The sequence below is a fragment of the Pygocentrus nattereri genome, chromosome 5 (assembly GCF_015220715.1).
Source record: "Pygocentrus nattereri isolate fPygNat1 chromosome 5, fPygNat1.pri, whole genome shotgun sequence".
Taxonomy (NCBI): Eukaryota; Metazoa; Chordata; class Actinopteri; order Characiformes; family Serrasalmidae; genus Pygocentrus; species Pygocentrus nattereri.
In genome coordinates, this window is record NC_051215.1 from 18,328,478 (window position 1) to 18,352,564 (window position 24,087).

General features: G+C 40.0%; 1 protein-coding gene across 1 annotated transcript; it reads left to right on the top strand.

The window, feature by feature from the left end:
* The first annotated feature begins 424 nt into the window (after positions 1 to 424).
* On the top strand, positions 425 to 23,758 carry si:ch211-113e8.10 (E3 ubiquitin-protein ligase ZFP91). The gene is made up of 12 exons (XM_017709042.2): positions 425 to 1,132; positions 3,084 to 3,121; positions 3,749 to 3,856; positions 5,610 to 5,649; positions 6,414 to 6,518; positions 7,246 to 7,332; positions 7,683 to 7,850; positions 13,358 to 13,408; positions 14,311 to 14,389; positions 18,181 to 18,295; positions 18,465 to 18,564; positions 22,487 to 23,758. Exons 1-12 carry the CDS (start codon positions 747 to 749, stop codon positions 23,511 to 23,513), a joined length of 2,304 nt encoding a protein of 767 aa, XP_017564531.1. The 5' UTR covers positions 425 to 746; the 3' UTR covers positions 23,514 to 23,758.
* Positions 23,759 to 24,087: the final 329 nt, after the last annotated feature.

A 24,087-nucleotide genomic window follows, 5' to 3' on the forward strand; every position in this document is an offset into this window, starting at 1 on the left:
GTTCCTCCCATATCTATCTATCTACACACATTTTCCAAACCGTTATCCAACTGGGCTATGGGGGAATATCGTTCTAGTTTTTACCTTTTTTTATTTTTTGCTTTGTTAACACTGGTACCGTCTTCAGGAAATACAAATGTTCTCCTGTTCACTCCTTAATTTGCACCAATTATTATTATTATTATTATTATTATTATTATTATTATGGTTGTCCCAAAAGGCGGGACTTGTCGAAATAAAGGTGGAGGAAGAAAAAAGGCAATACCGCGCCTCTCCATTGGTAGTCGCCATTGGACCCCCCCCCCCCATCCCCCCCCCCCATCCCCCCCCCCCATCCCCCACCCCCCCCCCTCCCCCCCCCCCCCCCCTTTAGTTTTTGGCTTAAAGGAGACGCAACAAAGACGAAACCGAACAACGAGCGATTTTGTGTGTCGATGCTGTGGCTTTAAGAACTGCAAAGAGTGGCTGGGTCTTTAAAATTGATTTTTTGCATAGTTATAATAAGGTAGCTTAAGTATGTTTTCAGTTAAGGATTAAATATATACACATATATATATATATATATATATATATATATATACGTTTATGCGCAGAACGTGCGACAGTTTACGCAATATGTTTGGCTGTTGGATCCCGGCCTGTACTCAGCAAACTGTTTTCATGTTTTATGCCTCTCGGCGCTTGGTCATATTTGTGTATGATCTTTAAGCTGCAGCGAAAAGCAGGCTTAGAGGTTAAAAGAGGTCATGGAGCTGCAACAAGGCGATGGTCAGCTCTCGGACAACAACAAAGAGGAGAAGTGTGGCGTGGAGAAGGCCGCGCAGAAATCCCCGGAACACAGTCAGTCAGAGACGCCAAAGAAGCTGCTGCGAGGGCGGTGCCCTAGTCGGCTGAAGGCACGGGAAAGCCCGGGAGAGTTAAACACTAACGCGAACGGCGCCGGCGCGAATGCAGTTGGATCTGGGCGAGTGTTGCGGGACCGGTCGTCTAGAGCTCTTCCAGCGTGGAAGCACAGTGAGAAAAAGGAGGATCGGGACGAAGAGTTGGTGGAAGAGAGTCGGCGGAGGAAGGCTACCCCGCCACGGCGGAGCAAAGCTACAGAGGCGGGCAAAGAGAGTGGCCCGGCTGCACGGTACGAGCTTCAGTTATATTCTTCAGAACATATTGGAATTCAGTGCAAAAATGTAGAAATTGTGTTGTGGTGCAGGGTGAAAGCGTATAGTAGTCTCTTGTCAGCTCTGTTCTGCCCCCGGGTCCTGTCTGTATAATACGGTGCAGGAGCTGAAGTTCCTTCAGCAGGAGAAATGCCAGATGCAGACCATGATCTTTTAGCAGAGGTCATCAGGTTTTGGGCCTAGGGGGGCTTGGTCCAGCACAGTATGGTGATTCTCCTGCTCAGGCATACATAGTAAACTGGTAACTGCTGAGATGAATCAGGTAGCTATGTTTGTCAGAGAATATCTTTTCCCTGCACGTTTTACTTTGGCGTTTTACACGTCAACTCAAGAACGACAATTTTGTTAGCTGATTCTCGCTGAATAGTTAGTTACAATACATTAGTGCAGGAAAAGCACCAATATACAGAGAACAGAGTACTTCAGGACCAGGACTGACAACCACTGTCGAACACATTTCACAATTGTCCAGTTTCGAATGAGCCATGTTAGTGCCAGAAACATTTAAATACATATACATACACTTTATGCAGAGCAGTTGTTCTGTATTTTAGTCTTGACACACTTTTTACACACTTCATTTTAGTAATTCCCTGTTGTTACACACTCAACTCAAGAAAGGCTTAAAATGGTCTGATGAGTCAGGTGTGTGCAAGAAGAAACAGTAGGGCGTTTTCACACTTGTGCCGTTTCAGCGTCTGAAGTGGACTCAGACCGCTGAGTCATTGTTTTTTTTTTTTTTTGCATATGTAAACACGCCAAACGCACCCAGGCCCCCCCTAAACGGCCCCAAAACCGAGCCGAACTGAGACCACCTTATGATTCGACTCATTTGTATATCGTCCGCTTTAGCTTTGCTTTATGGTGAAGACCTCGAGGCTCACCGTACACACACAGCTACAGTCTTCAGCACTTCAGCAGGTAAAACTGACCAAGGAACATTTATAAGGTTCTACTCAGGAGACAGTCTGTCTGTGATCTGAGACAGACAGCAGCGCTGGCATAGTAAAACGATAAGATGCGAGAGCCCGCGCGATTTTACCGTCTTAAAGGCTCGATCTGGGCATGCAACACAATTTTAAGCTGCTTTCACTATGAACGCTGAATGAATGAAAATTCGCCGCTGACGCGGAGTTTCTCCGAGTGGAGCACAGTGAGGAACACAGCAACTAACGGAACCCACCGCGGCAGACCAGGGTCATTTTTACAGTTTTGCGCGATGCGCTTCGGCCAATCGTTTCAGCGTGGCTAATAGGAGAGCAGTAGGTGGATCTGGTGGTTCCTCTCTCCACCTGAAAGGTTAGATTTATCAGAGCACACCATGAGTGCTCTGAAAGGTGTTGTGGTCTGAACAAGAAGTGGTCAGAGATCTCAAACCAGAAAGATCAGAAAGAAAACTGAGTCTTCTTTAATGTTCTCTTACACTGTGAACACAAAATGAACTGAAGTCATTTGCAGTTGGTTCCTTTCCTGGTTTACTTTACTCAGTTCAGTTCTTTTAAAACAAACTATAGGTGAAAACACTGTAAAATGCACAGGGCAGGGGTACTCAAGGACTATGTTTGAAAGACACTGATGGAAATAAACTTTTTCACCTTGAAGTCATTTAAACCGAATGCCATGTCTAATGTTAAATGTGAAACTGCAAAGCAAGACATACTTTGTGACTTGGCGTCAAGACACAGCTTTACATTTGATACAAACATACACGTTGATATACGAGTTGACCTGAAGTCTCAAAGTTTGTCCTCCTTTGCATCTATATATTGGGATCAAATGTTTCCAAAACAGGTAAAACTTTGTGTTTTCTGGTCATGAGGTTCCTCAATACACATATCCTCTTATCAAAATGTGTACTGTAGTCTGCTTTGCTGAATTGATTTGTTTCTTCTCTTTATTTCATCCAAGGTCCGGAGAGAATAAGGATGCTGGCAGCAGCACTCGAGGTAACAGGAGCTTGTGTTGTAAATAAGGCTGCAACAATTAACCACAGAGGGTTCAGGTTTACATAAAAAACAAAGCTCGTTGTGTTTTACTATGTTCATATGATTCACACAGTCATTCTGACAGATTGTGGTATATTACAGGAAGTGTGGAGGCTAACATGGCTTCTATTGTTGTTTTTTATTTTTTATTTTTTTAAAGGCACTCTATAACACACCACATGGTCAGTCTCCCACATTGTAATGTAGTGCCTCAAGTGTAGGGGACAATATGGCTTCTACCGTTTGATTTTAAAAAGCACTCTATAATAATCCATGTGGTCATTCTGAGAGATTGCGATGCGTATCGGGAATGATATGGCTGTTCTTTGTTTATTTAGAAAGTGCACTATAATATTCAAATGATCCATATAGTTGTTTTGACACAGTGTAGTACACTACCATTTCTTCTTATAAGAGAATAAATTGCATGTTGTGGTACTTTTAAGTCTATTAAAGTAGTGGTCAATAAACTTATAAAAGTAATAGATTACAAAAATAATCCGTAGTTTTAGCCCTAGCATCAAACAGCTGTAATTGTAGGATGAGGTCATTATAAACATGGTCACACTCACCCATCTTTCTCTACAGCGGGTAGTGGCAGGCGGACTCAGAGAGGCAGGACTCCTTCATCGTGGGCTCAGAAGAGTATAACCCGGGTTGTGTGCAAGAGCGAACCAGAAGCAGAGACTTTATGTGGTAATAAAGAGTGTTTCACTTTTTATTTTGAATGTATCCTTTGCGGGTTTTAGTGCAGCATAGTGGAGATCTTCAAACTGATTTAAGTTAATTTCCTAGATTTTCTTGAAAAAAGTAAACTTCTATTAAATTCATGGCACCTTACAAAATCCCATAGCTCTACTGTTAAGGATTTTTTTTAGCTATGAATTAGTGGAGTTTGGCCCTTTTCACTTTTTTTTTTGGTATGTGCAACCTAAGCTTTAACAATTGTTTATTTTTTTGCTGGAATAGGTTAAAATTTGCACTGGGTATCAAAGAAACCCTAAGGATAATTTTCAATTTGAGAGGGGACTTTGTAATACTTGCAAAGATGGGACCGACTCCATATTATTGCCTATGGATTTAGAAAGGAGTGTCCCATTATTTTTGTCCATGTATTTTGTACATGGATTTGTATGCCAAAACATGTCCATCAGACTACCAATGAAAAGTAATTTATCACTCCAGGCAACATGTTTCTGGACTTTAAACTGAGCTGTTGCTACTCCAGAGTCCAGCGGCATGCTTTACACTACTCCAGCCAATGATTACCATTACTGCTGGATAGTGAAGCTAATTCATTACTCCACAGAGTGCGTTTTCACTGCTTCAGGGTGCCAGTGGTGGCATGCTTTACATCACTCTCCCCTCCCCGTTTGGCATTGTGTATTTTGATCTTGGGCTTGTGTGTAGCTGCCCATTTTGTGAAGCTCCTGATGTGTTTTTGCATCAGTTCTTTTGCTGATGTTGCTTCCAGAGGCAATTTGGAACTCTTTAGTGAATGATTGAACAGAGGACAGGTACTGGGCACTTTAGCACTCGCTGGCCCCACTCCACTCTGTGAGTTTACATGGTCTAACCACTTTATGACTAAGCTGTTGCTGCTCCTAGATGCTTCCAGTTCATAATAATAGCACTTATAGTTGACAGGGGCAGATCTAATAGGACAGAAATTTCAAAAACTGACTTGTGACAGAGGTGGCATCCTATTACAGTGCCACAGTCAGTATGACCCATTCTGCTGTCATTGTTTGTCTATCGAAATTTCAAGGCTATCTGCTTAATTTCATCCAACTGTTAGCAGTGGGTGTGGCTGAAACACCTGAACTCAGTAATTAGGAGGCATGTCCCAATGTGTTTGTCTACACAGTGTATGTTGTTGCATTAACACTGTCCTCAGCCCCACTGAATTCTGTTCATTGAAATATCAGTTGCAAGCCAGACCTTCTTGTTTACATCAGTGCCTGACCTATGGGTGGGTGATGTGGCAAAAATATTATACCATGATACTTCAGGCTATTTTCACGATACACAATATGTATCATAATGGTTAGTTTTTGTGAGGTTTAATAAGTTGGAACAGACAAAATCAAACCTTTAGTGCCATATACATAAAGATTACTATAATTATAATAGGTCTGCAGCTGCATTTGTTCAGTGTTATACAAACCACTCCAGCAGTCCAGTTTGTAAAACATAGGAGTAATTGTTGGAATTTGTGTTGAAATATGTAGTTGGTGCTTTACGTACTCATGATATTCACAGTATGCTTAGACATTTTTTTTTCTTGATCTCATACTCAATATATTGTGAAACTGTTAGAAACATCAGAAATCATAGTCAAGCTTTGGACTGCAGATAATAGCATTTTTTTGCTTTTGATGAAATTGATTTTGAGTTTGTTGTGCAATTTCTGTTTTTGTAATTGAAATTTCATCTGACATTTCCACAGTCGAAACAGACAAGGCAGCTGGCAAGAGGACAGGAGGAAGGTGATGAGCTTTTTAAACATTTAACACACATGCATAAAGGACTGGACATGCACCGACATCAGTATCAGTACTGATGATCTATTATTATAAAACAATATTGGCATTAACATACAGACAGCGTGTTGTGTGAAAAAAATCTGCATGCACTGACTGGCATACATCCTTCAGATGTGAGTATAGACAAGCAAAAATCTATAGTTAAAAGTGAACACATTAATTTAATCTGATTCTTACCATCTTATAGTTTTTTTTAATAGAGCATATGGATGGTAAATCTGACTGAGAATTGATTTCATAGGTGTATATTAATATTGGCCACATTACGCCCACATACAGAACTTGCACAAAATGATGCTACCACTTGGAATTGGCAGCTTTGTAAGGATTGGTACTAAGCCTCATTTGTAGAAAACTTAGTATTCTTGTGGCTCCCTAGACATGATCATGTGGAGTGCTTGTTGTCTGTGTTGGTTGTAAAATTCTAACAGGTATGCACAATATATAGTTTATCATTCTTTAATCGCAAAATTGATATTTATATCATAGAATCAATAAGCAAATAAAGGCTTCTAACCGATCACGTTTTACTGTGTTCTGTGAGCTTTCTGAGAAATTTCAGAATTTTTTGTGTAGAGGAAGTAAATGATTGACAGAAGTAAATTATTTTGGTCAAATAATGCAGGCCCATTTTATTGCTTTGTTACCAATACAAATATTTTGTGTGCATCCTTCAGCCAAAGTCAAATGTGTTTGTGTTTCTTAAGTGATCAGAGAGAGACAGAAGGAGAGGAGGATGATGTTCTGGGTGAGGAAGAGCCTCCATATGTGGATGACCCGAAAGATCAGAACTACCAGCCGCAGTGCCAGAGGTATAGTCCTGCACTTATGGAGCTTTTTATACAGTTCTGGTGGTTTGCAGTTGAATTTGTCCATGACCAGAAAGCAGTTTCCAAGGAAGGATTTGGTCAGCAGGTGGTGTTAGTGAGTCAGTAACATGCTGAAGAAGGAGATTAGTTAATATTCTTGCAGTGTTTTCTCACTAGTAACTTGGGATGACCTGGGACGCATACGTTTTAGTGAGACTGTTTTGGACTTGCAGCTCAACCTTGTGGTCACCAAATGGTGTTTTGAGATGCACATATTCACACTTGCCAGTAAAGTCCTGTTACAGAGGATTTGACGTAAATCTGCGCAAATAGTCAAAAATAGAGCAAACTGTTTTATTATAAGGCTTAATGGCTATTACTTCTTACAACTGAAAAAGGTCTAAGAGTAGCTTACAGTAAATCACATAATTCATATCACTAACATAATCACATGGAGTTTTCCAAAAGCAAGTCATTTTAAACATGTGAAGTATCAAAAATCAAATCAAAACTTCACTTTAGAATTGAAAATCATGTCCAACCTGAAACCCTGTATAATTATACCTCTAGTGCTGGTATTATAATTATGATTTCTCTTGTGTTCTTTCTGGTAGTGGACAGTGTGCCCCGCTGTGCCCCATATATATGCCCCATATATACTGAATGATGAGACGTAGTGAACGGTGTAAGTTTGATCACTTTGCTCTGACTGTTTCTGTCTCTGTTTCAGTGATGATGACGTGGGAATCAGCAGTGATGAAGATGTTCCCTTTAGAGACGACCTGAATGATCAGAGCTATGATCCTAAATCTGAGAGGTAATGCATGTGTGCTTTCTGTGTACTCATATATTACCATTCAAAACTTTGGAATCAACCATGACATTAATGTGCATAGTCACAGCATAAAATATTTTTAGATGACTTATTAAAAATTTACAGTCATTTTTTTTGGTTTCTAGTAATTTATTACCATTTTTGAGCTTTGTGACAGCATCACTAATATATTATTTATAGACATAATTGCAGGCCTTTTGTATTTTTGAAAACAGTGATTCCAAACTTTGGAGTGGTAGTCCATGTTTATACACGTCTGTGAGTCAATGAGGATTTTTGTGTGAATAATCCAAATAAAAATCTCTTATCCTGTTCTTGGCATCTTATTGAAGGGACACTCCTAAATCACGACGCAAAGCCCCTCCCAGGCTACGGGAGAAAAAAGAGAAAATGGCTGTAGTGGAGAAAGAGAAGGAGGTGCAGGCAGAGGTCAAGAAAGAAGGAGGAGATGGCGTGGATGTGAAGATGGAGTTCGGGGAGGGGGCAGAGCCTCCTAGGAAGTGAGTAATATTGTTTTAAGTATTTATTTTAATAATGGTATTATTTAATGGCTAATTAGTGATTGATTAACTTGATATCTGCATAAAATGAGAATTCAGAATATCATAAACATTAAAACAGCAACAGAAAACAAGTCTCAAAGTAAAAAGCACTAGATGTAAACTATTAACATTATAATACAGTAATAATAACACATTAAAAGGGGCAAAGCTCAAAAAGAATGCATATATAAAATGTACTTGGATATAGAAATAAACAATCTTAACTCAAACCAAACATGACTACACACTGTAGACCTGGTCCTCTGACCTGATGGTAAAAGCAATAAAAAATCATAGTCCAGGAATGAAGTAATAACACAGGCTTTACAGAGTCTGATCATGCAGAAAAAATGGTTTTATAGGAGTAGAAAAGCCAATAGGTTTGGCCACAAAATTAGCAGTACTTAATAGTTTTTGCAGTACTTAATAAAACATAAAAAAAAAGATTGTAGTGATAGTACCAAGAACTTCAACTTGACAGGTTTTGGAAATGCTTCTCACGCTCTTTAGAGTTTTCTTCATAATAAGATTTGAAAATATTTTGGCTCCTTTTGCTGTTTCCATAGTCAAATCAGTGCAATTATTAAAAATAGTGAAAGTAAGTAGTGATTTATATATTTGTGGAGAAATTTGAGGTCTAAGCATTTATCCTTAAAAAAATGACATGACATGAAAAAATGCAAACCGTAATAGAAAGAAGTGATTTTATAAATTTACTTTGACTTGTTTAAACAAAGACAAGTAGTGTTTTACCAACTTTGTAAACATATGATTATTTTGAGTTTCATGCCTTTCGTTTAAGATTCTAAACATTGAATAAGATAATGTTTAACCATTTCACAGGTGATGCAATCATGCTTGGATATAAAAGATCCAGAAAAAGCCTTGTCCTTAATGAGCAAGGATAGGTCAAAGCTTGCCACTTTACCAAAAATGCGTCAGCAAAAAATCCAGCAGTTTAAAAAGTAATATTCCCCCGCAAAGGGTTGCAAGGATTTTGCCATGTACAGAGCATTATATGTTCAAAGATACAGAAAATCCCGAGAAGGCCAAAAACAGTAAATAAATGCTCATGACCTTTGATGGCACTACAGTAAAACCTGACATGATGTGATTGATAGCACCTCACAAGCTTAGGAATACTTTGAAAAGCCATTGTCAATGAACACTGTTTTTGTTGCTGCATCCACAAATGCAAGGTAAGATTGTACTATGCACAGCAGAAGTCACGTCAGTAGCTTCCAGAAATGCCTCAGACTTGCTCATTTGAAATAAAGGATGTTGCTTTTGTCAGGTTAAAAAAGAAAAGGACCACTCAAATTGTTATGAACTTGAAGTTGTCGTAGTGTTGGGTTTCTTAGTGGGTAGCTTGCACATCTGTAAAGGTACCACTAGCGTGAAACACATTTTGGAGCAGCATGTGCTTCTTTTTAGACACCATCTTTTTCAGGGACACACTTGATTATTTCAACATGACATTAGGTCTGCTGCACATGCTATACGGGTACTGTGTCTCGATTCACTCACTAGTTCCGTATGTTGTGAATCAGTACGTAGTAAACACACATTCGGTGGGAAGGTGAGAATATTCGAGACACTGGTGACTCAGTTACATGTGACTATCAACAGCATTGACTCAAAGCTTTTCCACTTTGCTATGCATAGCCGTACTGTCATTTTTAGGATAAATATTCCAGTTATTAAATAAACATTCACATTTTTTTATATTGTGAGACCCAGATACAGCAGTGTATCAGTCACACACAAAAGTGTTTAATAAAGTTAAGCCTCTCTTCTGGCAATGAATACTACTGGCAAAATGCTAATTCTGTTAGCATCGCTAGCATTAAGCTAAATTTGATACCTTCAGTAAAGAGACAAGTTTGAAGTCTAACAGAATTTTTCTAAAGATGCCTAGTTAACTTGTTAGCTATAGAATATTAGCAGATCAGGCTACTTTAATACCATGGTTTGTTTATAAAGTTAAATCTGATTTATAATCCGATTTATAAATTATTATGATTTTATAATCATGATATTATATGATATAATCTGATTTATGGTTACTGAGTACCACACATTATTTTCTGAATGGTAGTTTTGGGCCCACTGCAGTGCACTATTGATAAAGCCAATAATTTGTAAGTATCCTAACAGAAGACTGTAGTTGATGGTTTTGAAACTTTTGTGTTTTGTTTTGTCAATAAAAATGGCAACACAGTGCTTCTTCATGTCTGTCATGTGGAAATAATTGGAAAAGAGTGTAATCAAAGAGATGGTGCTGTGTTTTTCTTTAAAGCCAGACTGAAAGTTAAACGTCTGAGTTGGTTATTCACTAAACATTCTAATGTGGGTTTTTTTTTTGTTTGGTCTATATTTAGATTTGCTGTCTCTCCTCCTTTATGCAGCAGGCTAACATGAGCTGTTTTCCAGATACTGCAAGATAAAATAGAAAGATTAAAAATATATGTAGTAAAGTTCTAAAATAACTGGGGTTGCAAGATGCAGGAAATAGTGGTCCAAACCATCCTCACCTGTAGTTTTTCAAAGGTTAATAGCAGTGAGAGCTTTTGCCGCTATGTGTACAAAGAAATATGTAGTGTGAAGAGATTGTGGCTCTGGGTAGCAGTATAACAGTGATGTCAGACTGATTCAAAGGCAGATTTATATCAGTGATTTCCAATATATGACTGGCTGCAGGAATATTTTAAGCTTGGCAAAGTTCTCTCTGATCAATTACCATTTGATTATCAACAAAAAATTTGGTTAAGATAATGGATAATAAATTAATGGGATAATAAACGAAATGCAATACTTGTCCAAAAGCTTGTGTTTTTATTTTTGTAGCAGGTGTCGAATGAATCTGGATAGCTAAGTAGCTACCAAGTTGAACATTTCAGTTAGCAGGAAACTGATTTACAGAATTACTGTCCCAGAGTCTACCATCCCTGCACCCTACTACAGAGGAGGTGCATTTCGTTTTCCCTTTCTTTTATTTCATCCTTCTGACTCAGCCTTTGTTTGAACACATTCCTTTCCCGCCTCTTTTCTTTTCCCTTCCTTGAGAGGCTTCACCCATGGTTACCTGCGTGTTCCGGTGGTGCCGCGTTAACTCCACAGAACACTGATCGGTACAGTGGCGGTTCCAACCCGGGTCTGGGTCACCTCATTTATGATGTCCAATACACACACTCCATTGCCCCAGTAAATCTCCTTACCCCCCACCCCCCACTCCCCTCACGGGCTTTTGGTTCTGCACTTGGGTCCACAGCCCTTGGGTTTCACAGTTGTGAAAAATATGCATTGTTATACTTTTTCCAGGTGAAGATACTAGTGACGTACATAAAGCTTTTTCTTCCATTAAAAAAAACGTTGAGCGCAGTGGGGTGCATTTCTGCATCTGATGTGGTGCAAAGATGGATTACTGAGGAATGGTCAAGAAACAGTTTCACTTACAACAGCAGTCTAGGATTGATTCATTAAGAAGAGAGTGTGTTTTTGGGTGGCTTTTGAATTTTTGCTGGATCGTGTTTTAACTTTTAAGATGTTTGTTACTATTTTTGCAGCCTAATCTGTCTAAAGCTCAAAGCATATTTTTATACTATTCATTTACTGCAAGGTATGAATAAATGCTGCATTTTTGTAAATTTTAACACTATAAACATCTAATTTATGGTAAATGATTATCAGCCCCAAATGTGGATTATTGATCTTCTAGATCCATATCTGTCGATCCCTAATTTGGAGTCTTCAGTGAATATTTGTTGTTTGCCAAAAAAGTAAAGTGCCAGTTTTATGTCTTTTTGAAACATAGTTAGATGACTCTGTATCTGCATGATTTCTGAAAAAGGAAAATGCTAACTTACACTGTTATGTCATTGGATTAAGTAAAACAATGGAGCTTACTAGGATCAAAATCCAGAGACTAGTTCAAAAAGTGTTGTTCTCAAACAGTTAACGATTGCAACACAAAAATGCATTTTTAATACATTTGTAATTGAAAGTTTGTTTAGCGCACGAGAAGTGGCTTAGAAAATGTGTTTACTACACTGTACCAGACTGTACTACGTTATAAGAAACCAAAATAAAAATATGTAAATATAATATGTAATGATGATTTTCATGAATAGTACCCCCAATGGCCAGTATCTTTTGAAACTTGTTTTTCAAAAGTGCCGACCTCGAGATACCGTTCATGATGATTGGTCAATGTTAAGCCTATCAAAGGAAACCTCTTGGCTGATGGTGGCCATAAATTTCAGCGTATCCTATTCTTGCAGATTCACTTATAGTCTGTCTAGTAGATGCTGCCTGCAAAATTTCAGCTTGAGAAAGTTCTGAGAAACTTATTTAGCAATTTCAGTGCCCCCTATTGATATACTTGCACCAAAATTGATAGGTTACCTCAGAATCTTCTCTTTAGAATATTTATTGTTTTACATAACAGTACACAATAGCTTGCAAAACTAATGGAAGACTGCTTGTGCTGTGAATTTCATAAATGTTTGGCAGTGTAGTGACTGCATTTTGCACCAAAAGGCTCATTGTTGTCATGGCCTGCATGCTAAGGTGCAAATGTAGGTTTTATAAAAATATATATATATATATATATATATATATATATATATATATATATATATATATATATTCAAGTTCTTCCACACCAAACTCACACATTTGCTAAAGTTTAACACTGTGGCTAGACACCAAATCATTCAAGAACAGTGGTATGGCAGCAGGATATCATGATATGAAAGTGTGGCTGTGCATCCATAGAGAATATGAATTCTGTTAATTATGGCTTTTCATACAGTTGCATTGTTTGAGGACTACATTTCACAAACAACCAGCACCATTCAAATAGTCATTCTAGTTACTTCATTCGTAACATGTGCAACAAGATGGATACAGTCATGATGAGTGTCAGTTAAAGCCCTTAGGATACTTTTTGTATCACTGATTATTTATTTGATTATTATTATTATTATTTACCATCTATGTTTGCTCCATAGTAGTTTTGTAGATAAGGCACAACTAAAGAATCTTTTGTTTGTGTTGGGTGGGGGTGTGGAAAAAAGCTCTTATTGTGATTGGTACATGAGAATACAGTTTTATAGGGCATGTAAGGAGAGACCATGTCAATACAAATAAAGTTGATACAACATTTGTGTTGTGTGTATGATGTTATTCAGGGTTATAGCTGTTTCAGGGAATGGTTCAGGTGGTCTGCAGCAAATATACTGTCTAGTTGTTACTCCAGCACTAACAGTCTTGCTCTAGAAGTTTTGGACACAAAATGCCAGGGACAACCAGAAACCCATCTTATTATTTTGCCTCTTTGGTTTTGGAGCACCCTTGCAGTTTAGAACAGTTTACACATAAATGATCATTGATGCCATACTAAAATATTTACTTCCCCTCTATTATTTTTGACATTTTTCTAACTGTTTTTTCTTATCCTTTAGGAGAGGCAGGCGAAGGAAAGATGATAAAAGCCCCCGTCTTCCAAAGAGAAGGTAAGGTGCCCACGCCGAACGATATAACATTGACCTTCAACTATCTGATTTAATTACATCTTTAGGAAACAACTTGCTTTGTGGTACTTCATAATTCACAATGATTTGATTTGACTTTGATTTTCTTGATTAAGAAATGTTTTTAATAGGTCAGGCCTGAATAATTTCAATACTTCAGTTTTATATATTGGTGTTTGTTTTACTATTAACTATACAAAAGCATCAGCTTTTTTTGATCCACAAAAAGTGTAACTTAGTGTAAGACTAAAAGGTCTATAGAATGGTGATTGTTAATATATGGAAAATGCTGTAAATAAATGAACTGCACATCACAATTCTGTGCCAAACATCAACTTCCTTTGGAGTGAAGCAACATCCACTGCCTCTCACATGACTGCTAAAGGGGAGCAAAGATGCCTGTCAAATTGTATCTTTATAATTTCACAGCACTTTAAATCATCAGACAGCAAAGCAAAATGCTCAGTGCAAAATCTACAAAAAGAGGTATACCGTGGAGGCATGATGGGCTTGATGAATCATCTCAAATATGTAACCGTAGCGATCCTTTTCAGAGTACCTCCATGCAAGTTGCCTGCTTCAGGCTCTTCTTTTCTCTCTCCTAATTAAACAGTTGTACCTAGCAGGTTTAAAACTTCACAGCACAAACAGCAAATCTGTTTATTGTGATGAAATTAAAATCACGTTTTCCCTGCTGTATCAGAAAAGTAGCCTCTGTATAATATTAGTGTGGTGCATGAGCTGCACTAACAAGGTCATCACATTTAAGTAAATTAATGATGAAAGAAAAAAGTAATTGCTTACCTGGTTGATCTCAGCTAGCCTATGCAATTTTTTTTCTGCTGTTTCCTGCATTTTTGGTCAAACGCATTGTTATCCTGTAGGAAGAAGCCCCCAGTGCAATATGTCCGCTGTGAGATGGAAGGCTGTGGGACAGTTCTCGCGCATCCACGCTACTTACAGGTTTGCATTAGAATGTCTTCATAGAACTTTATGCTGTATGGACACAACAAAGTACAGATTTATATATATATATGTGTGTGTGTGTGTGTGTGTGTGTGTGTGTGTGTGTGTGTGTCTGTGTGGTTGCTGTCCAATGAAAACCCTGCATCCCCATTTTTGTTGTTTTATTCTTCTGCATTATTTCAACACACCAACTGTCCTTTACATCCTGTGAAAATGTCATGATGAACGGAAATAATTGTTTCTTTAGACAGCAACAAAAATATATTAATTAATTAATTTTATATATATATATATATATATATATATATATATATATATATATATATATATATATATATATATATTATAAGCACATTTTCCCAAATGTATTCAATCATCTGCCTTCACGCACATATGAACTTGAGTGACTTCCCATTTTTAATCCATAGGGTTTAATATGATGTCAGCTCATCCTTTGCAGCTATAACAGCAACACTTCTGGGAAGGCTTTCCACAAGGTTTAGGAGTATGTTTACCATTCAGAAGCACATTTGTGAGGTCAGACACTAATGTTAGATGAGAAGGCCTGGCTCACAGTCTCCACTCTAATTCATCCCAAAGATGTTCTATCGGGTTGAGATCAGGACTTGCAGGCCAGTCAAATTCTTCCACACCAAACTCATTCATCCATGTCTTTATGGACCTTGCTTTATGCATTGGTGCGCAGTCATGTTGGAACAGGGAGAGGCCATCCTCAAACAAAGTTGGGAGCATGAAACTATCCAAAATCTCTTGGTATGCTAAAGCATTGAGTTCCTTTCACTGGAACTAAGGGGCTGAGCCCAACTCCTGAAAAACAACCCCACACCATAATCCCCCCTCCACCAAACTTTACTCTTGGCACAATACAGTCAGACAAGTACCATTCTCATGGCAGCCACCAAACCCAGACTTGGCCATCGGATTGACACATGGGAGAAGTGTGACTTGTCACTCCAGAGAACATGTCTCCACTGCTCTAGAGTCCAGTGGCGGCACTTTACACCACTGCATTGATGATTTGCATTGCGCTTGTTGTTTTAAGGCTTGGATGCAGCACCTCGGCCATGGAAACCCATTCCATGAAGCTCTCTATGCACTGACTTCTGTGCAGCATCCGCTGACCCCACTCTGTCATTTTACGTGGCCTACCACTTTGTGGCTGAGTTGCTGTCATTCCCAATTGCTTCTACTTTGTTATAATACCACTGACAGTTGACTGTGGAATATTTAGTAGAGAGGAAATATTATGATTGGACTTGTTGCACAGGTGGTATCCTATCACGATACCACGCTAGAATTCACTGAGCTCCTGAGAGCGACCCATTCTTTCACAAATGTTTGTAAAAGCAGTCTGCATGCCTAGGTGCTTGGGTTTGTACTGTGGCCATGTAAATGATTGGAACACCTGAATTCAATGATTTGGATTGGTGAGTGAATACTTTTGGCAAGTGTGTTTGTGTGTGTGTGTGTGTGTGTGTGCGCGCGCAAAATGTACATAACAATAGAATGCAATGATTTGCAAATCTCATAGACTCTTATTTGATTCACAGTAGAACACATCAGGTGTTGAAAGGGACACATCAAAATAAAGTTGGGACAGAGGCAACAAAAGGCTTGAAAGATAAAGTGGTAGTAATAAACAACTAGAGGAGCAATTTGCAAATCACTCGCATCACTGGGTACAAAAAAAAGGAGAATTTTAGAGAGGCAGTCTTTCAAAAATGATGGGCCAAGGTTCACCAATCTGTGAAAAACTGCATCTAAAAATTATGGAACAATTTCAGAAAAATGTTCAACATAAAAATTGCAGAGACTTTGGATATTCCACCATCTGCAGTACATAACATTGTTGAAAGATTCAGAAAATCTGGAGAAGTTCCTTTGCGTACAGGACATTGCGTACATAAGGCCGATGGTCAGTATTGGATGCTCGTGATCTTTGGGCCCTCAGTCGCCACTGCATTTAAAAACATTCGTGTTTCTGTACTGTAAATCATTGCATGGGCGCAGGAATACTTCCAGAAATCATTGTCTGTGAACAGAGACATGCAGTCCACAAATGCAAGTTAAAGCTGGATCATGCAGAGAAGAAGCCATATGTTACCACAATCCAGAAATGCCACCATCTTCTCTGTGCCAAAATTAATTTAAAATAGACTGAGGCAAAATGGAAGATTGTTCTGTGGTCAGATTAATCAAAATATTCATCATCAATATGAAATTCTTTTTAGGAAACCACGGACGGCATGTCCTGCATATCCTGCGACTTGTAAGAGCAGATGGTCCATCTGGTTAGCAGTGCAGAGCTCAAAAGCCTGCATCTGTGATGGTATGGGGTTGCATTAGTGCATATGGTGTGGACAGCTTACACATCTGGAAAAGCACTATTAGTGTGAAAACATCTCTTTCAGAGAAGGCCTTGCGTATTTCAGCAAGACAAGACAACCACATACTGCATCCATCACAACAGCATGGCTTTGCCGAAAAAGAGTCCAGCTGCTAAATTGCAGTCCAGACCTTTCACCAATAGAAAACATTTGGCACATCATGAAATGATAAATCTGGCAAAGAAGACCCAGGTTGAGTAGCTAGAATCCTACATCAGACAAGATTTTTCATGAAATGGTAAAATGTCTCAATGTTTAAAAACTGGTATTAAGAACTATACCATAAACTAACTATACCTAACTGCACTGCACTAAATCTGCTTAAACAGGTCTAATTATGCTCACTCTGTAAAGAAACATTCAGTTGGTCAGTGTCCTTTATGTATTCACAATATCCACAATATGCTCCAAAACCATATTTTGTATCACAATAACAATACAATAGTCATATTGTGCTTGTGCTGTCCTTTATACATCAGCTGTTTTTCTTTTCAAAATGTTGTTCTATTCAAAATTGTCACAAATGGATATACAACATTTCAGAGTGAAATTCTTCATATACATTGTGGCTGTCATTCTGTATTTCTTTGTTGTAATTATGTAATAACAGTATATGTAATTAGTAAAAGGTAGAGATGGCACAATGCCAGTTTTCCCCTCAATGTTGATACTGAGACCTTGAGTAGGTTTAAAATAGGCAGGGGTGGATCATTTCCACAATGCTTTCAAGTTCAGTCCAACACAAGGCTTTAATGAAATGTGTAATTTGAGCTGTGATGACCAGCTGTTTGTTAACCATACACTTATTTTCAAGATTCAGGCTGTATTTAGCTAATTAGTTAAACAAATGATCTGCCCACAAGGCTACAACAAAGAAATGTGGGGAACTGAGAAAGCTATTGCTATTTTAAAAAATCTGCAAAAGCTTATAGTTCTGCAATGCATGCCGTAAGATGGCTTATACATTAAACTAGACTAAATGCTTCTTTGGGGTACTTCTTTCTAGTAGTACTGAAATAAAGCCAGTTTTGCTCATCACTTCTTAAACTACATCAGTGTTTTGCTTTGCATCTTACATACCATTTCAGTGAGATGTCTACAGTACTGTGCAAAAGCTTCAGGCACCTAAATTAGATTTAAAAGCTATTTATTTGGTCAGTTAAGTGTCAAATATTACAATAAATACAAATGGTATCAATACAGCATATAGTAACTTTATGTAAGTCAGTGTGCTCATTTATCTGTTTTCAAAGCGTGCGAAGGCTGATATTATTTGTAGTTGTCGACGCTTAAACATTTACATTTTTTTTTCCAACAGTACCACCCCCCCTCGTGTATAGTAATCTCTGAGAGTGAACACTTCTTCTCTCCTTCTTACAGCATCACATTAAATACCAGCACTTAATGAAGAAGAAGTATGTGTGTCCGCACCCCTCCTGTGGCAGACTGTTCCGACTCCAGAAACAGTTACTGCGCCATGCCAAACACCATACAGGTACAGCAACAGTTGTATGTATACGCACATATACACACTCAAAAATGCTATTAGGGTATGTGTACTTAAATCTTTAAATTACTATTTTTGGCATATGTAACTTAATTACATTAATTACATTGTAACTTAATGGCTGTCTGGCCAATTAATGGTGAATTGTGCATTGCAGATCAACGGGACTACATCTGTGAATTCTGTGCTCGTGCTTTTAAAAGTTCCCATAACCTGGCTGTTCACCGCATGATCCACACAGGAGAAAAACCTCTGCAGTGAGTTTGTCCCCTGCTACAGTGTCTCAACACACACACACACACACACACACACACATTTTTTACATTTCACTACATATATATTTTGATTTATTAAACTACAATAATCCATTCATATTTTAAATGAAAACACATCACGGAACCTTTTAAACATGATTTGAATTAAATGAATTTGCCTTTACAAAGCCTCTAGGCTTTTTGTGAGAATAGTCACTAGGTTAGCCTAGTCTTTTTTTTCTCTTAGCTAGCCTTTTAGGAGGAAGGCGGGTTAGAAGGCAGCGAGAGAGGAGGAAAGACAGGAGTGTGGAGGTTAGAGTAGGGACTCTGAACATAGGGACAATGACTGGTAAAGGCAGAGAGCTTGCAGACATGATGGAGAGAAGGAAGGTAGATATTCTGTGTGTCCAGGAGACCAGATGGAAAGGAAGCAAGGCCAGGAACATTGGAGGTGGATTCAAACTGTTCAAACTGTTCTAACTGTTCATGGTGTAGAGAGGAAGAGAAATGGAGTAGGGATAATCCTAAAGGAACAGCTTGGGAAGACTGTTCTGGATGTAAAGAGAGTGTCAGACAGGATCATGAGCATGAAGTTGGAGGTTGATGGTGTAATTTTGAATGTGGTCAGTTCATATGCACCACAGGTTGGTTGTCAGTTAGAGGAGAAAGAGGAATTTTGGAGTAAGATGGATGTAGTGGTAGAAGGAGGAGGATGGTTGCAGGCAGTTTAGGGAAAAATTGCAACAGGCCCCTGGGGGCAGTGAGGAGCTACCTGAGGACTGGGAAACTACAGCTAAGGTGGTGAGAGAAACTGGCAAGAATGTGTTGGCTGTTTCGTCTGGTCAGAGGAAAGAAGACAAGGAAAGTTGGTGGTGGAATGAGGAAGTCCAGGAGAGTATTCAGAAGAAGAAGGCAGCTAAGAAAAAGTGGGATAACCAGAGAGATGAAGGAAGTAGGCAGGATTACCATGAGGCTAGTCGCATAACGAAAAGAATGGTGGCAAAGGCACAGGCTCAGGCCTATGATGAGCTGTATGAGAGGCTGGACAATAAAGAAGGAGTAAAGGACTTGTATTGTTTGGCTAAACAGAGAGATAGAGCTGGAAAGGATGTACAGCAGGTTAGGCTGATAAAGGATAGAGAGGGAAATGTACTAGTGAGTGAACAGAGCGTGTTGAGTAGATGGAAGGAGTACTTTGAAGAACTAATGAATGAGGAAAACGAGAGAGAGAGAGGAGGACAACGGGGGGAGAGATAGTGGATCAGGAAGTGCAGAGAATTAGTAAGGTGGAAGTGAGGGCAGCTTTGAAAAGGATGAAGAATGGAAAGGCAGTTGGTCCAGATGACATACCTATGGAGGTATGGAGATGTTTAGGAGAGAAGGCAGTGGACTTTTTAACCAGGTTGTTTAACAAAATCCTGGAGAGTGAGAGGATGCCTGATGAGTGGAGAAGTAGTGTATTGGTCCCCATTTTTAAGAACAAGGGTGATGTGCAGAGCTGCAGTAACTACAGAGGTATAAAGTTGATGAGCCACACCATGACGGTATGGGAAAGAGTTGTTGAAGCAAGGCTAAGGCGAGAGGTTCAGATTAGTGAGCAGCAGTTTGGTTTCTTGCCCAGAAAGAGTACCACAGATGCAATTTTTGCGTTGAGAGTGTTGGTAGAGAAGTACAGAGAAGGTCAGAAGGAGCTACATTGTGTCTTTGCGGATCTAGAGAAGGCATATGATAGGGTGCCAAGAGAGGAACTGTGGTACTGTATGAGGAAGTCAGGTGTAGCTGAAAAGTATGTTAGGGTGGTGTGGGACAATGGTGAGGTGTGCAGTTGGAGTGACAAAAGGTTTCAAGAAAAAGGTATGGTTACATCAGGGATCAGCTTTGAGCCCCTTCTTGTTTGCAATGGTGATGGAAAGGTTGATAGATGAGGTCAGGCAGGAGGCTCCATGGACCATGATGTTTTCAGATGACATTGTAATTTGTGGTGAGAGTAGAGAGCAGGTGGAAGAGAATCTGGAGAGGTGGAGGTTTGCACTGGAGAGGAGAGGAATGAAGGTCAGTAGAGATAAGACAATACATTTGTGTGAATGAGAGGGAGGCAGTTGGAAACGTGAATATGCAAGGAGTAGAGGTCGTAAAGGTGGATGACTTCAAATATCTTGGGTCAACCATCCAGAGCAATGGACAGTGCAAAAAAGAGGTGAGGAAGAGGGTGCAGGCAGGATGGAGTGGGTGGAGATGGATGTCAGGGCTGATGTGTGACAGAAGGATAGCAGCAAGAGTGAAAGGGAAGGTTTACAAGACAGTAATGCATCCTGCTATGATGTATGGTTTGAAGACTGTGGCTCTGTCTAAAAGACAGGAGGCTGAGCTGGAGGTGGCGGAGATGAAGATGCTGTAATTTTTGTTGGGAGTGACAAGGCTGGACAAGATTAGAAATGAGCAGATCAGAGGGACAGTGAAGGTGGAGCAGTTTGGAGATAAAGCCAGAGAGGCCAGGTTGAGATGGTTTGGACATGTGTTGAGGAGGAATAGTGGATATATTGGGCAAAGAATGTTGGAGATGGAGCTGCCGGGTAGAAGGAGAAGAGGTAGACCTCAGAGAAGGTTTATGGATGTAGTGAAGGTGGACATGGAGATGGTTGGTGTGAAAGTAGAGGAGGCAATGGATAGGGCAAGATGGAGGCAGATGATCCGCTTTGGCGACCCCTAAAGGGAGCAGCCGAAAGAAGAAGAAGATAAAATGGTATTTAATGGTTTTATTCTATATATTTGTACTTAAACAGGGGATGTAAACATTTACAGAGTGTGGCTAACGACTCCGGCAGATCTGACTATGACAGCTTAGCTAAAAGGAGAGAACCAGAAGGACAGACAGACACGGCAGTACTCTGAAACAGTTTGGCATCCCTCCGCTCCACCGTCCACAAACTTGAGTGACCGCGTGCGAGCAGCGGGACGACAGCACCAACGTCTCAGTTTACTATAATTCCCGGTGTGCATGGACCCCTGGGTCTGCTGCCTTTATCTAGGGGGGAATATTACCTACCAAAAGCTAAACTGAACAAGTGAGTTTTCAGCCTAGTCTTAAAGATTGAGACTGTCTCTGAGTCCCAAACAGTTTCTGGAAGATCATTCCAGAGTTTGGGGGCTTTAAAAGAAAAAGCTCTCCCCCCAGCTGAAACCTTCTGAATTCTGGGAACTATTAATCAGCCAGCACTCTGTGATCTGAGTGGTCGTGATGGCTCATAATGAGATATGGTCTACCTATAAGACCAGACTTGCCCTCAAAACGCAACCAATTGTCTATAAAGCCCACTTGATTTTCGGAACACCACTTGGACATCCAGCATTTAAACGCCATAAGCCTGCTGCAGGCCTCAGCGCCCCACCGCATTGGGATGGGGCCAGAGCAGATTACGGCATCAGACATTGTCTGGGCCTGTTTAATCACCTCTCTAATATTAGCTTTAGTTACCTCAGAGTTACCCATTAGTTACCCATTTTCCTCTGAAAAGGCGTGCTGCTTAGCTACTCCCTCATCCCTGCGTAAGAGTATGTGTAGACAGTGTAGACAGTGTTGGTTTTGTGACGGGAGAATTCTTTTCACTTATATTACCGATAAGAGAAATTGACACTGTGGTGTGAACTGTTGGTTACACTGCTGACTTCTGGTGGTACTGCTCAGTTCCATCCATATGTTAGCTTTCGGAAAATGAGCACAAATATGGATAAAATGGACTAAGTCTTAAGGCTCACAACACTTTGTACAGGTGGGTCTTGTGGAACGGATGAATTTTTGTAATACACTGCTGGCAGCAGATAATTCTTTTATTTATGTAGTTAGTTATGATTTATTTAGTTAATTAATTGATTTGTGAAGTCATTAACTCACCCTTAAGTCACTTTTCTCCTTCTCCACCCCTAGGTGTGAGATATGTGGCTTCACTTGCCGCCAGAAGGCATCCCTAAACTGGCACATGAAAAAGCATGATGCGGATGCCTCCTACCAGTTCTCCTGCAGCATCTGTGGTAAAAAGTTTGAGAAGAAGGACAGTGTGGTAGCACACAAGGCCAAGAGCCACCCAGAAGTTCTGATTGCAGAGGCTTTGGCAGCAAATGCTGGTGCCCTCATCACCACTCCAGGAGCTTTGCTGGAGGCCTCCACAGGGGCCCTGCGGACAGAGCAGATGCAGGAGGTACAGCTGGGCTCTGTGCAGGTGCCGGTGAGCCAAGTGGGTTCTCTGGCGCAGGTTGGCCACGTAGGCCCTGTGGTTGTTGTAGAACCAGACCATTCTCTTCCTAACATGCAGGTTCCTGTTACTTTGGCCCTGCCCACTGCGGAGGAAGAGCTAGGAAGCGGAACTGGGTCTTCACACTCCACGCACACCCTGCAGGCTCTGCCGTTGCATTTTGTCTCCACACCTGTTTCCCAGCAACAGCAGCAGCCCCAGGTACAGCAGCTGCCCCTTCAACACTCAGTCACTCAACAGGCCACTCTGGTGCAGCCATTACCTGTGCAGTCATATCCCACGCAGCCACAGATTCTTCACATGACATTCAGAGCTGTTCCACATCAGCAGCAGATCCAGCAGTTGCCCCTGCTCTCTGTGACCCAGCAGCTACCACATCAAAGCCAAGCCATAATTAGAGCTCCTAACTCTAGCTCTAGCCCACTAGTCTCCACAGGCTCTAGTCTCACCCAGAACCTGCCTGAAACCTCCTCTTCTGACTGCAGAGGAACTCTAGGTTTCCCAACTGATCCTCCTCCATCATCGTCAGCTTCTCCTCCCCACCCTCCTCCCTCTGCCACAAGAGAGTGCAGAGCTGTCTGGGAAGGCAAGGGCCCTGAAGAGAACGGAAATGTGGGTGGGGTTTGGGAGGCAGCTGGAGAAAGCCAAGAGCAGGTTATGACGGACAGCTCAGAAGGGCAGATTCAGCATGGACTGATGTAGCGAAATGAAGTTCACTTTATAATAATAATGGAGGAAAAAGTCAGAAGACTGCCTAGTGTATTTCAGCCTCCTCATTATAACCTCCCCACAAAAGTTAAAAATATAGGATCATAAATATATTGTATGTATTCACATAAACATTTGGTAGGTTTGTAGAAGTGTATGTAATCAGGGAAAAAAAAGGAGTGTTTTGAGTTGTTGTTGCTTTGTGTACATAATACAGTTTTAGCCCCTTAAAAATGTTACTTTTTTCTTGTTCCAGTGTGTTTAGTTCCATCCATTTTTTTTTCCTCTAAACACTGCACCTAATACACACACAAGTGTGTGTGTCTGAGTGTGCGTGTGTGTGTGTGAGATAGATTAGACACACATTTTTATATATATATATAAATAAAGTGGTTCCATTGACTTACATTAAAAGTAGAATGTTTTTTGCTTCTCCTTTTAAGTTACTATTTTGGAGAGCTAAGTTTTGTTCCAAAAGCAGCGATACATACTACATTGCCAAAAGTATTCACTCGTCTGCCTTTACATGCAGATGAACTTGAGTGACATCCATTTTTAATCCATATGG